This window comes from Mustela lutreola, chromosome 4 (genome assembly GCF_030435805.1).
Source record: "Mustela lutreola isolate mMusLut2 chromosome 4, mMusLut2.pri, whole genome shotgun sequence".
In the NCBI taxonomy this organism is placed as follows: domain Eukaryota; kingdom Metazoa; phylum Chordata; class Mammalia; order Carnivora; family Mustelidae; genus Mustela; species Mustela lutreola.
In genome coordinates, this window is record NC_081293.1 from 114154035 (window position 1) to 114168679 (window position 14645).

The following is a 14645-nucleotide window of genomic DNA, read 5'->3' on the forward strand; positions in this document are numbered from 1 at the left end:
GACAGGCAGGCACAGGAACCGAAACATCTCAAAGGCTGCATGGATTTCCAGATGATTGAGATAAGGACAATGGACAGCTCCTTGTGTATTAGACTCCGCTGACCTTGCCAAGTCACAGAAGGGCTCAGAAAAAGGGACCAGAGTCCAGGGGAGGAAACCAGAGATTTGGAGAGCTGGGGAAGGGGAGAACGGTGTGACAGAGCCACAAGGATTCGTGGCCACCGCGTCCTCTGTGTTTCTGCCGTACCTTGTAGCCCCACCCCTTTGAGCCTCTCGCCTGCTCAGTGATGAGAGGAGGAAGCAGGTGCACCCTGATGAAGAGAATAGCCAGAGCGGGAACCCCACCCCTGGACCTCTCACTGCCAGTGCCAAGATCAAGGGCGCCATCCTTAGAGCTGCCCGAAGTCAAGCCCCATGGCTGCCCTTCTCTTTGCTAAATGAAGGCCCTGGGACAACCTTTTTAAGCCCCAGGCCCCTTACCTATATCCAGCCGGCCTGAGGGTGACACACATATTCCGTGTTAAAGCATAGCCTCCTGGCCGGCATGTGGCAGTGTCAAGGGACAGTGAGAGGAGTAAGAGGCCAGGGGGAGGGTCGACAAGCCCCCAACCTTTGTCGTTGCTCTGGCACCGGGGAGAGAGAACTGTGGGCCGGTCCTTACCTAAAGCATTTATTTGTTCTGGTGGAACTCTGGTTTGGTTTTTATCCTGACTTCACCTTTACTGAGAACAGTCATTCATTCATCAACCATGTCTTGTGCCCTTCTGAAGCGCCCAATAATGCATCTGTCCCTGGGATCACTCCAGAGCAATGTATACACTCGGTCAAGGTTCTTGTCCTCAGGCAGCAGCTCATTTTCTGGTCAGGCCACAAACACAGAACTGAGACCTTGACATTTGACATGATGAATGTGGCCCAAACACCTCGGAAGGACCAGCCAGTGCTGCGAGAGAAGAGAACACTCCACCCAGATCCCGGCAGATGGAGGAGTGTCCCCCGGAGAAGGGAGGAGGGCACACCTGAGAAAGGCACCACCCAGCCCACGTAAAGGCCCAGAGCCAGGCCATGCTCGCAGCATGTTCAGGGAGCAGTGAGAGCCCCACAAGGTTATGCGGAGGGTTCCCCAGGGCAGGAGCTGTGGTGAACTGGACTGGGTCGTGGGGAGCCTGCTACACCTGGAACAGCAGGGTCAGACGTGGCTACCAGTATGCCTGGTAGCCAAGTGGAGGCAGGGGAGAGCCAGGGGGCAGGGCGGCAATGCTGGTGGTGGGGTTTTCCTCCAGGCTCTGGGGAGAGAGGAGGACAGACAAGGCAGGGGCAGGTAGACCCCGCAAGTGACTGAATGTCGTGCAAGACCCAAGGTCTCTAACTGGTTGGTGATGTTGTTCACATGCGGGTTTTTTAAAAAGACAAAGCCTATTAAATTTGGGACGAAGAATTTCCCGCGTGTGCTGTAGGTCCTGTGAAGACTGTAACGTCAAGGGTTTTAACAAAGTGTGCTCCGTGTTCTGGGTGGAGATGGTTGGGGTGCGGGGCTAGGGGGTGGAGAAGGAAAAAGCAGGGCGGGTGACAACCTCTTGTGAGGTAAGATGCCCCCTGGGACTCCTGGTCTCTGAAGGAAGCTGGGGAGCAGAGGCTGGGACCCCCACAGGTGGCCAAGGATGCTACGCCATTTCCTCGTCCCCTCTTCCTCTCAGGACAAGCTCCCTGAAAGCAGAGGCTGAGACCTGAGGTCAGGGCTTGGCACCCGACCTCCATTGGCAGGGGGACAGAGACTGTTCTGTGAGGACTCCTCTCCCCTCCCCTGGCCAGCCCAGCCAGTGATGACTCCTGGGCTTGAAGGAGACTCAATGTCTGGGCTGCTCTGGCTCTGGGAGGTGAGGAGCCGCTCCAGGAGCGGGAGCCTCTGACCTCTGGTGGCTGCAGAGGGGAGTGCACCTGCTTGCTGCTCCGGAGCTGAGCCTGTCCCCGGGCTGTGTGGGTGTCTGGAGCTCTGTTCCACTCAGCACCCGTTGCTCCCTCCAGAATCCACTTGTTTCCTGGCGTCTGACATCTCATATTCTGCCCTCCAAGGCTCTGACACCCTTTATGCATTGATGTGAATTTCACTGAGTGTTCATTTTAGGGGCCATTGGTTTGGCCCAGGGTTTGTGCCAAACCCCTCCTGCCAGCGCTGCCCAAGGCCGTGCCACTGCTGGCAAGCTGGTCCCAAGTGCACCCCAGAGATAGCCTGTCCAGCATGTGTACCCTACTGTGCCAGGACTGTTTCTTCCTTCTCTATTTTCCTCTCCTCTGGCTTGTCGATTTTTCCTACAGTTTTAGGGCATCATGACTCCCCGGAGTGTCATTTAGTGCCTGTTGATCTCCCAGCAGGTTTGGAGACCACCTCCCGAGCTCCCTGCCCTGGGAAGCCCTGATTAACAAAAATGCTGGGGAGACTAGCAGAGGCTGGTCCTGGGGCCTCCCATTTCCAGGAAATCTGGAGCAGCTTAGAAAGGGGCCCATGCAGTTACTTCTCCAGAAGACACACTGTAAAGCCAGAAGGACCCCTCCCATTGCCTAACATAATTTGGGGTCATAGCACAACGTGTTTACATTAAGAAGGAGGAGGCTGGGGGGCACCTGGGTGGCTCAGTGGGTTAAGCTGCTGCCTTCGGCTCAGGTCATGATCTCAGGGTCCTGGGATCAAGTCCCACATCGGGCTCTCTGCTCAGCAGGGAGCCTGCTTCCCTCTCTCTCTCTCTGCCTGCCTCTCTGTCTACTGTGATCTCTCTCTGTCAAATAAATAAATAAAATCTTTAAAAAAAAAAAAAAAAAAAAAAAAAAAAAGAAGGAGGAGGCTGGAGTTTCTGCTCACTCTTCCTCCAGAATGTGTTCTCCAGACAGGAGCTCGGCCCATTAGTCCAGGCTTGGTCTGTGCATGGAAGACCAGGGATGGAGAAGCAGTGGGGAAGACATCTTCCCTGGCTTTGGTTTTCCTCTTCACTGCACCCCCCCCCCCCAGAAGTGGTCCTCTACTCTGGGTAAATATGGAAGGTCCACCAGCTCCCAGCCTCTGCTGTCCCTGCCTCTCCCTACCTTATATAGCCCCCTCCCTCTGTGGTGGGACCAGAAGGGCAAAGAGGACATACATTTCTGATGAGCTGCACTCCTGATGTATACCCCAGAAGAAAGAGCAGGGTCAGTCGGGCGAGGGCACAGCAGGATCCTCTCTTGCCTTTTTGTTTTCTCTCCAGTTTATTGAAAGCCAACCATGCGCCCACCATTCTACTGTGCACTTCATATGAAAATTCCATGTAATCCCTTCAAATCTCCACCATCATCTTCATCTTACTGATAGTGAAACTGATACTGATAGGGAAACTGAGGCCCAGAGTGGTGAAGTCCTGAGATAAGGTAGGCAAGGCAGCCTCCTATGCCTGAGTGAGTTTTGTCCTTCACGAGGCTGTCCCTTCTTCTGATTCTCTCAGAAGTCCTCAGGGGCTCATGGAGGTCCCAGAATTGGGAAGTCGGATGGCCTACCCTTATGAAACCAGCAGTAGAAAAAGCAGGATCCCGATCTGGGTTCATCTGCATTCCTAACTATCATCCTCCATTGTCATGCGACACCCTCTAGAACAGTGACAAGGCACAGCCCTTGGAGTAGGCCCTACTTGTGCTCGCTGATTTTATTTCATTTGCCTCCAGCCACTTTTCCAATTCATCAGCTCAGCTTGTTCGTCTCTCCCCCGTTCCTAACGGGTTTAAGGGAGAGTCCCACACCATTCTTCACGGGGCGGCTGGTCATCTTTTCCCCCAGTTGACAGATGAGGTGTCGGCCCATCATCCAAGTAACGGATGAAGATGCATTCACCTTCCTGGTGGGCGAGGGGCCCCTCTGAGCTCTGTTCAGGGTGCTGCCCGGGGCTGCATAAGTCGCCGCTAGCTGGTCTTGGCTCTGTTGCCAGGGCACCACATTTTCCCAGTTTACTGAGGGTGGGTTCTATGGGAGGGAATCCAAAGTCGTGCAAAAGGCCAGGAGAGATTAGACACCGTGCCTTCTCTCTGACTGCCAAACCTGACACTCAGCCACCAAATAATATTAGATTAATCTGGCTGGTTTTTTATTGACTGTGCCCTGTGGCCAATTACCCTGTTTTCTGTTTGCTTAAGGTGTTTACAGATTGGCCTTCTGAAAGTTTCCCCAGTCTTTTCCCAGATTAAAAATGAAAAACAAAAACAAAAAAAAACCATTTATTCATTCGTCGGGATTTCTGCCGTACCTCCCCAATGCGCTATACCATGGGAGGACTTTGTAGCTCTCTTACTTAGGCAGATCCGTAGCGACTGTCTGACTCTTGGCCTTCAGGAACATCCCAGGTATTTTGTCTACTTAAAGAATTTAAATGTGGGGGCGCCTGGGTGGCTCAGTCAATGAAGCATCTGCTTTCGGCTCAGGTCATGATCCCAGGGTCCTGGGATTGAGCCCAGAGTTGGGCTCCTTCTCAGCAGGGAGCCTGCTTCTCCTTTTCCCTTTGCCTGCTGCTCTGCCTACTTGTGCTCACCCTCTGTGTCAAATAAATAAATAAATAAATTTTTAAAGAATTTTTTTTTAAGATTTTATTTATTTATTTGACAGACAGAGATCACAAGTAGGCAGAGAGGCAGAGAGAGAGAGGAGGAAGCAGGCTCCCTGCCAAGCAGAGAACCCGATGTGGGGCTCGATCCCAGGACTCTGGGATCACGACCTGAGCCGAAGGCAGAGGCTTTAACCCACTGAGCCACCCAGGCGCCCCTTAAAACAGAATTTAAATGTGATGTAAAAATTATCTTGATAGCAGCCCCCCAAAAATTATCTTGATAGCAGCCCCCCAAGAGAGCCAAATAGAATTCCTTCTCTGAGGGTCTTTTAAAATAGAGCAGATCGGGACAGCGCGGTGGCTCAGTTGGTTCAGCGTCTGCCTTCAGCTCAGGTCGTGATCCCAGGGTGCTGGGATCGAGTCCCACATCGGGCTCTCTGCTCAGCAGGAAGCCTGCTTCTCCTTCTGCCTGCTCTGCCTGCTGCTCCCCCTGCTTATGCCCTCTCTCTGACAAATAAAGAAATAAAATCTTTTTTAAAATTTTTAAATTAAAAAAATAATAATAAAATAGAGCAGATCCCCTTTCACTCGGGATGACTTCAATGCCGTCACTGCTTACAATGCAGGAGGCTGGGTGGTGTGCAGTAAATCGGAGATCCTTGAAATTCTGCCAGACCAGGAGGACAGGCACAGGGACCTTTGTCAAAAGAATGGGTGGGAAGAAATCAGACCACTGAGAACTCTCCACCAGACACATAACCCACAGCACAAATACCGTATGTCTCTGCAGGCTCCTGCCTGTCAAATCCATCTTTGCCCCGCGCTGGTAAATGGAGCTGGGCTGGCACCAATTTCTGCAGGCCCGAAGGTTTTCCGAACCGTTCTTTTAAGGCTTATCCATTGACGATGAAAGAATAAATCATGGGGCGCATGGGTGGCTCAGTCGGTTAAAGCCTCTGCCTTCGGCTCAGGTCACGATTCCGGGGTCCTGGAATCGAGCCCCGCATCGGGCTCTCTGCTCAGCAGGGAGCCTGCTTCCCTTCCTCTCTCTCTGCCTGCCTCTCTGCCTACTTGTGATCTCTGTCTGTCAAATAAATAAATAAAATCTTTAAAAATAAAAGAATAAATCATGATCCCCAAGCACGGGGAGCAGCCGGAGAGCTCTGGGCCCGAGAGACACAGGCAGCCCTTGGAACAGCGCTGTAAGACACTCCACTTCTGCTCATTTGCAGACGTCACTGGGCAGCGAGAGGAACCCACTCGGTGCCATGAGAACCATTTTTCTTAGAGCCAGAGCACCCTCCCTGGTCCAAAATGATAAATTCAGGCAGGCCCCCCAGGAAGAGGACGTGGCAGCCAAACGGCCCAAACTCAGCAAGGTAGACCTGTCCCCACAGAGCAAGGAGGACGAGGGAGGACTGTTCTCAGCTGCGGGATCCCTTCCCAGACCAGAGACAGAGGGACTGCGGTCACCGGGAGCAGACGACTCCCAGGGTGTTCGACACAGCAGGGAAACAAGCTGCCACCCTGGGATCCCGGAAAGAGTTCATCTCAACGGAATAAAACGGGATTATGAAAGCAGCCGGGGCCGAGCGTGGACTCTTCTCTCCCTTTCAGACACGGCTCCGCGGAGAAAGGCCAACAGCAAGGTGACCTGTGTGTCTGCCGAATTGGGAGACTCCAGGGGGCGCGTGCGTGCACCCCTCCAGACCGCAAGGACGGGACCTCAGGGGTCACTGCCAGGCTTGTGGATCACCTAAGCACACAGAGTAATGAATCTGCTTAGTCATCCGGGTGTTGCCAGCTCCCCAGTCCTCCCAGTGCCAACAGCACACGGAGGTGTTTGAGTTACCCGGATTCCACGCAGGGAGATGCCTGCACCATGAAAGCAGGGGTCAGCATCTTCTGGCTTCTTACCAGTGGAAAGAAATTAAATCTGTTTTTCAGGATCCACTGCCCAGGGCTGGGACTCTGTCTTGGCCAGGGGTGATGGGAGGGGAAGGGGGAGCAGGGAGAGAGGGGACAGTGGGGGAAGGCGGGAGGCGGTTCTGCATCGGGTTGCCACAGAAGGCTTCCAGACAGCCGCGCTCCCGTGCCCTGGAGTGTAGATACCCGTGGGGATCGACGTGCCCCTGAAGCAGCGGCGGGGGCTCTCTGCACCTTCCTGAGCTCCTAGCTGGAAAAGATGGAGTCTCTGGGATTGGTTTTTCCAAATCAGGTGGTACCATCTTGCCATCATATCCTCCTTTGTTCATCAGCTTCGGATCTGAGGGCGGTTGTCAACAGTGGTGAAGAAAAGAGACTAAATATTCCACTGGACGGACAGCTGACATTTATCCTGGGGAATGAGGTTGGCAAGGGGCAAACGGGAAGGCTTTTCACCTCTGTCTGTCTGTCTCTGATTCTCATTTCTTTTGGGGATGGGTTTGATCCTTCCTACCATCACCAAGATACCTGCTTCCCTGTCGTCTTTTACCTCCCAGCAGAAGTACCGTCTCAGCTCAGACCAGAGGCAGGTTACCTTAGCAGGTAAGCCCAAAAAGCAGGGCAGAAGGGACACCAAAGATAAAAGTATCCAGGTCACGGCTGCCTGGCTGGCTCAGTCAGAAGGGCACGTAACTCTTGATCTTGGGGTTGTGAGTTCGAGCCCCACATTGAGTATAGAGATTACTTAAAAAATAAAATCTTAAAAAATAATAATAATAATAAAGTATCCAGGTCAGGTTCCAGGTTTTCCTCCTTCATTTTTTTTTAAAGATTTTATTTATTGGAGTGCCTGGGTGGCTCAGTTGTTAAGCATCTGCCTTCGGCTCAGGTGTGATTCCAGGGTCCTGGGATCAAGTTCTGCATCGGGTTCCCTGCTTTGCGGGAAGCCTGCTTCTCCCTCTCCCACTCCCCTGGTTGTGTTCCCTCTCTTGCTGTGTCTCTCTCTGTCAAATAAATAAAGTAAAATCTCTTTAAAAATTTTTTTTAAATTTATTTGTGGGGGTGACCCAAGCAGGGGGAGTGGCAGGCGGAGGGAGAAGCAGACTCCCCACTGAACAAGGAGCCCAATGCGGGACTCAGTCTCAGGACCCCAAGATCATGACTTGAGCCAAAGGCAGACACTTAACCAACTGAGCCCCCCAGGAGTCCCTTTTCTCCTTCATTCTATATACAGCCATTCTCCATTAGTTACTGGACACCCTTGGAATTCTCACCCAAAACAACTAGAGTCTCCTATCCTCTTCCTGCTGCCAAGATACAGTGCCCCCCAACCAGCTGGTATCAGAGGTACTTACTCAGCAGCTGAGTCCCTGCTACTCACCCGGTCTGTGGAACCCACTGAAACCCTCTTGATCAGACTTTTTCCCTTAACACCTTCCATTCCAGCACAGGAAAACTCAATCCAGAGAACTTCACGTTAGGCTTCTCGTCTAGTGTGTGATGGGCTTCAATTCCACATCTTGCCCATGGACGCTGGGATCGCAGTCCAGCTGGAGTTCTGGAAGCGTTGGCAGTACCGGGTAGCAGTGAGGCACACTTGTTATATAGCAGAGAAAGTTGCAAATCAGGAGATCGGTCACAGGTATAAGGGGGCCTGGCTCAGGCTCAGTTCCTAACACAGCAGGGCAGAAGTGTGACCAAAGAGGAGTCAGCTGGCACTGTGCTCATGGCTGAATTAAGGAGCCCGTTGGAGCTGGACATTGACTTTAGGGGAGAAATGCAGACTGTACTGTGAGCGTCAGAGGACCATTTGGCTCAGTTTTGAAATTTATTCTGGTTCATACAACCGCTCTGGATTATTCTCTCCCAGTGTCGTATCTTTGTCCGCTGAGATCGCGGTACTCAACATGGGCCCCAGCCATTTTTCACAGAGACTGGAGGCCTTCCCTTTTCTCCTACCAGCTCATGGGACAGGAGCTGGCCTTGAAACCCAAAGGTCCTAGTTTCTTGTCCTGAATATACGATGAAGTACGTCCGAGAAGGCCGCTCAGGAACAGCAGAATCTTCCCACCTGGAATTCCATCAACATTTGAAGTTGAACTTCCTTCTTTAAAAGAAATAAAAATCAACAGATCAGAACCAAGGTGACTAAATCGGCAAGAGCTTTTTAAGCAGCTCTTGGAATGAGTATTTTTAAAGTCAAGATATTGATGTATAATTTAAGTTGCATGAATTTGGGGGCTGGGGAGTTCGACTGTATTTTTAATTGTGGCAAAATACACACATAAGAAAATTTTACCGTCCTGGGCACCTGGGTGGCTCAGTCAGTTAAGCCTCCGACTCTTGATTTTGGCTCCCGGTCACGATCTCAGGGTCGCGAGATTGAGCCCCGCGTCAGGCTCTGCACTTGGCGGGAGTCTGCTTGAGATTGTCTCTCTCCCTCTCCCTCTGCTCCTCCACTATACCCTCCACCCCACTGTTTACACACACTCTCTTAAAAAAGGGGGGGAGCTGCCTGGTGGCTCAGTGGGTTGAACATCCATCTTGGGTCATGTTCTCATAGGTTGTGGGATCAAGTCCTGTGTCTGGCTCCTCGCTCAGTGGGGAGTCTGCTTGAGATTCTCTCCCTCTTCCCCCCTCCTCCCTCACTCCTGCATGCTCTCTCTCTCTCTAAAATAAATAGATCTTTTGGGGTGCCTGTGTGCCTCAGTTAGTTGAGGCACTGCCTTTGGCTCAGGTCATGATCCTAGAGTCCCGGGATAGAGTCCCACGTCGGGCTCCCTGCTCTGCAGGGAGCCTGCTTCTTCTTCTCCCTCTGCCTCTTCCCCTGCTTGCGCTCTGTCTCTGTCAAATAAATAAAATCTTTAAATAAATAAATAAAATGGATCTTTAATAAATTCATTGAATTGAATTTTTTGAAAAAAAAAACTGACCATCGTAACCATTTTTAATACATAGTGCAGCAGTGTTAAATACATTCATGGTGTCCTACACCCAATCTCCAGAACTCTTTTCATCTTGCAAAACTGCAGCTTCACACACGCAGACCAACGGCTCCCTATTTTCCCCTCCCTCAGCCCTTGCAACTACCTTTCTACTTCCTGTCTCGGAATTTGACCCCTCGAAGCACCTCATGTAAGTGGAATTCTGTAGTATTTGTCTTTTTCTGACTGGCTTATTTCGCTTAGCGTAATGTTCTCAATGTTCATCCGTGTGTCAGAATTTCCTTCCTTTATAAGGCTAATATTCTGTTGTATGGCGAGCCCACATTTTGTTTATCCCATCGTCCGCCAATGGATAGTATTTGAATTGTACCACTACGAACAAGTGTGGGAACGGCTCTTCAAGACCCTGATTGGCATTAGTCTCTCTTAAAATTGAGTGAAGGAAGCCTCGAAGAATTCCATGTCCCGTGGTTTTATTATTATTTGTTTTAATTATATATTATTTATTTATCTATTTGACAGGCAGAGATCACAAGTAGGCAGAGAGGCAGGCAGAGAGAGAGGAGGAAGCAGGCTCCCTGCTGAGCAGAGAGCCCCATGCGGACCTTGATCCCAGGACCCTGGGATCATGACCTGAGCCGAAGGCAGAGGCTTTAACCCACTGAGCTACTCAGGTGCCCGGGGTTTTTTTTTTTGTTGTTTATTATTATTATTATTATTATTTTACCATTTGGAAAAACTCAGGAATGCAACACTAATTTCACGAGGTAGTATCTTTACAGTTTCTCAGTGTGCTAACTTCAAGGGCTGCCTGTGCCGTTTTTCAGCCCTGTGTGTGTGTTCTGAGAATTGCCATTAAATAGAAAGTTGCCACAGTCCAGCTGTACCTCCGTGACTGAGACACTGGTCAAAGGCAGAATTATCAGGGACTTGGTGTATCACTGAAACCCACTGTTCCAGTTTCGCCTCACACGGGGCTCGATGTCCCACACCGCCCTTCCCCGGGCCAAGAAAGCACGTAATCCCAGGACAAAGTCAGGGACACCCAGCTACAATCCGCTTCACCACCAAATGCCCTTCTCCCTGGCAAAGACCTACAAATAACATCCGTGATCAGGTTTCAGAGTAAGCAAAGTGGCAAGGGCTGAGGGGTTGCTGAAATGAGTTCATGAACAAATTGATCAAAAAAATGATCTGTGAATAAATCATAGAGAAGGAAGAGCTCACCAGCCATGTGGACAGATAAGACTCCTCCCCCACAAAAACCAGCCTCTCTTTCATGCCCTACATTGTCTGCAGGCGTGTATAAGCTATATTCTAGACCATTTGGCATTCAGATAGCTAAGTCGGCTCCACTCAGCTCAGAGATGATCGGGGGGCTGAAGTGTTAGCGTTCTGCCCTCCTGCAAAGAGGAAAGGGAATCTAGTTCAGGAACCAAAGGAAAGCGTATTCATCCCATCTCATCTTTTAAGACCCTGAGACAGACTCCTCCACGGCCCCCCAGACACAGGGCTCTCCAGCATTAAATGCGCAGAAATCAAATGCATATCCATTATGGGAGAAATCGTAGGGAAGGGGAGCTGAGGTGACAGATTTTGAAGAGCAAACATGCACCTTTGTGCTCTGTCTTCTTAAAATTCATCCTCTCACCTGCCAGCCTTGAGCATTGCCTATTTACATAACTAGCTGCCTAAAATGGAATATTCAATAACGTTACACGGTGCCTCACTCCGTTGGAGCCCATCCCCAGGATAGGAGTGCTCCTGGAGTCCTCCCGCAGCATGTGGCGTGGCACGCTGGCCCGCCGCTGTGCCTCCGTGTGGTGTGAGCCTGTCAGCGCTCCCGAGCCAAGCAGATGTCAGGCCTGATCGCCGAGGTGGGAGGCCAGCGAGCAGCAGGGGGAGGGGACGTGATTCAGCAAGTGGCATGGTAGCACGCCGTCTTCAGGGGACAAACAGCGTCTCTCCCTGAGCTTCCCAGCAGGCAAGGTGCTGTCCCAGAGACCGCCGGCAGAGAGGGACTGAAGAAGGGGGGAGCTGCAGGATCTATGGGGACAACCCGGTGCCGGAGGGACTCAGTCAGCTCTGAGCCGGCCCTGGCACTGTACCAGCCTTGAACCCCCTGTCGGTCCTTTCCAAGGCACAGATCTCCTTCCCGTCCAAACGGGAGTCCTGCTGCTCGCTTATGAGAGGAGTATAAATAAGTGATAAGCAAGTGTTCTGATGATGAGAAGCGCGTGTAGCTTCTCAGCGGACTGCATGTATCAAAGAAGGCAATTGTGTGTGTTTGTTCATTTATTTTTCAGCGTTCCGGTTCCTGTAGTCAGTTTAGAGAAAATCCCTAACCTAGTGAAGGCAGATGGTGCCAATGTCAAAATGAACTCTACAACCACTACCGCGGTCACCTCCTGCTCCATGTCATCCTCTGCTGTCTCCACCCCACCTTTAATTAAGCCAGTCTTGATGTCCAAGTCAGTGCCACCTTCCCCAGAGAAGATCTTAAATGGCAAAGGAATTCTGTCTGCCACAATAGACAAGAAGCACCAAAATGGCACCAAAAACAACAACAAGCCTTACAGGAGACTTTCAGGTACGTGTCTGTGTCCTTCGAGCCTGGCTTACGATTAGATCTGGGTCACATTGCATGACCAAGCAGTGCTGTGTTCTTATCATTAAGCAGGTCCCTTTCGTTGTAAGGAGAACACGGGCTTTACCTGCCAGCAGGACCCCCCTCCCCCAACTTAAAAATGCGAGGGAAAGCGGGTTCTCTTATTTCCTGGCCAGATGAGAGCTCTCGCTCAGCTCAGTGCTCAGCAGGAGGGGTCTTCCTGGTCCAGAAGACAGGATGCCTTATACCAAACACAACAGCCCATTCGTTCTCGAGGGTCTTATCAGGCTGACGGGCTGAACAGGCCCCAGGTTCCAAAGAGGCTTCTCCGCAGGGAAGTCAGACAGCACAGGGATGGAAACCTCACAGTAGGTCAGGGCCGACACGGGGCAGGACTGCTGAGTGCTGTGAGTGCTGTCTGCCCCGCTCCGTGCTTGGGTCTTAGTTGGTCACCTGGTTGATTTTATGGTCTGGGGCTACGACCACATTTCCTATAAATTCAGGTTGGAATTCCCACTTGGGAACCCTCAGACCAGCACAGCCGGTGCGAGGTTGAGGGGTTTCTCTTGGATCTCCATCTCGGTTGTCTGCGTAGACACTTGGGATGGCCAGAAAGGGGCACAGGGCTGGTCTTGGAGGCAGTGGTTGCCCTCAGGGGCCCCCATGTGGATGATATTTGCTTTGGATTTGTTGTGGAACTAAATCTGGCGGTTCTACTTTCTCCAAAAGACCAAGAAAAGCTATAAACTTTATTACTTCTTCACACACCGGGGGCATTTATCAAATGTTGACTGGAAAAAAAGAAAGAAAGAAAATACAGTGAAAGCCACCTGGTGAGAGAGAGAAACCATGCCCTCCAGTAAGAGCGTAATTCTGAATCAGCCTAAGAACTGTGGGTCATTTTTATTTTTTACTTCGTGTTAATCTGTATTTCAAGTGTCCTACTTTAACATCTGTAACTGTTCAAAAAAATCATTTCTTAAAAGTTCTTTGGACCCAAAGCATGCAAAAGATGTTTACCCTAAACATCTTCCTGGGTACTGTTCACCCACTCTCAAGAAAGAAAGGTAGAGCCTGGCGCACTCTTTGAGCATTGTGGTGGGGGAGGGGTGCTGTGTGGACAGGAGCCCCCAGCTCCTGGCTGTCTCCTGAACGGAAAGTTCAAGTTCACTCTGCAGGGGTGGGTGGCAACATCCCTGGAAAAACCAGTAGGCCCAGCTGGGCGGCATCCAGAGGCAGAAGCATGACCTGGCTTCCAGCCTGCGGCCCAGCCTGAAGTCATAGAGGGGTGGTTGGGATTCTTTTTTGGTGTTTGTTGGTTTTGCATTTTGTTGGTTGTTTGTCTCATTGGATCTTTTGCTTGTTTCTATCTCGCTTTCACATTTGGCAGCCAGCTCCTACACACACACACACACACACACACACACACACACACACCCCGCCAAACAACCTGCTCGGTTGCAGGCCAGGGTGAGCGCTGGTGTGGATCTGGGCCCGGGTGTGACTCTGACAGGCCCCGGGGAAAGAACTCGGTGGCAGGCAGCCTGGGGCCTGGCTCCTGGTGCGTCCTCAGCAGGCAGAGAGGGCTCCGAGGAAACGGGCCTCTCCAGGCCTCACAGTTTTCTAGTCTTAAAAAAGAAGCTAACAACAACAAAAAGTTGCAGGCAGTGTGAGGGAGCGCCTGCCTGAGACTCTTGATCTCTGGTTGTGAGTTCAAGCCCCACGCTGGGTGTAGAGATTACTAAAAATAAAATCTTTAAAAAGGAAGAAGAAAATGATGATGATGATGACAATGACAAAAGCAAAACAAAAAAAAAAAAAAAGAGAGAGAGGGGAGGGGGAGGCATTTTGATGACAGCCCGGAAACCTGTCTCAAATCTTAGAATGGTTTTCGTCGCAGCCGTTGCCCCTGTTGCAACCACCCCACAGGCCCCAGACTTTCTTTTAAAAACAGAACACGTTCATTTATTATGCTCAGAGTTTCCTCCACCAATCCCAGACGGCTTCTCAGGTAAAGCCCTGTTTGGTTTGCAGCCATTCAAATCTTTTAAGGAGACTCTCCTGCAAACTGATATCCGAGCCCCCCACCCACCCTGCGACGCTGTTGCCTACCTCCCCAGATGCCCAGAGGAGCTGTGTTTTCCCTGTGCCAAAGGACCCAGGTGGCTGCTGGGTGCCTTCCAGAAACAGCACGGCCCATCCGAGACCTGGACCTTTGAAGCGGAAAACGTCCATCAGGGCTTGTCTCGCGTCCCGCATTTTCCAGGGGAGGGGAGCGTGTTGGTCATCCAGAAGGGGCAAGGGATCCGAAGTGGGCATAGACAGAGCAGACTTCCTAGAAGGAACGTCACCGAGAATGATCCACAGCCCAGTAAGAGGCGGGAACCAGAGGAAGCCTGGCTTCCCTGCAGCCGTCCTCCGTCCCCAGTGGGTGGGCTAGCCCAGGCTCATTCCCACGGAGGAGCGACGAGAGCGGCAGGCCCCGCCCTCTGTGCCCCTTCACCTTCACATGCACAGACAGCACACACCCAGCCTTTGCCCCTGCCCCTGCCTGTGACACTGCCAAACAGGCCTGAATCAGGTAAACCACATTTCTGGTCAGCTGGG

The 14645-nt window shown here is 51.4% G+C and overlaps 1 protein-coding gene across 11 annotated transcripts in view; it reads left to right on the forward strand.

The window, feature by feature from the left end:
• The window catches only part of ATXN7L1 (ataxin 7 like 1), a 233955-nt gene that overhangs the window by 192527 nt on the left and 26783 nt on the right, over positions 1 to 14645 (forward strand). For all 11 annotated transcript variants that reach the window (XM_059170837.1, XM_059170839.1, XM_059170836.1 and 8 more), the window contains one exon: positions 11737 to 12020. In XM_059170837.1, the coding sequence (XP_059026820.1) occupies positions 11737 to 12020 (284 nt within the window). The remainder of the gene's footprint in view (positions 1 to 11736; positions 12021 to 14645) is intronic.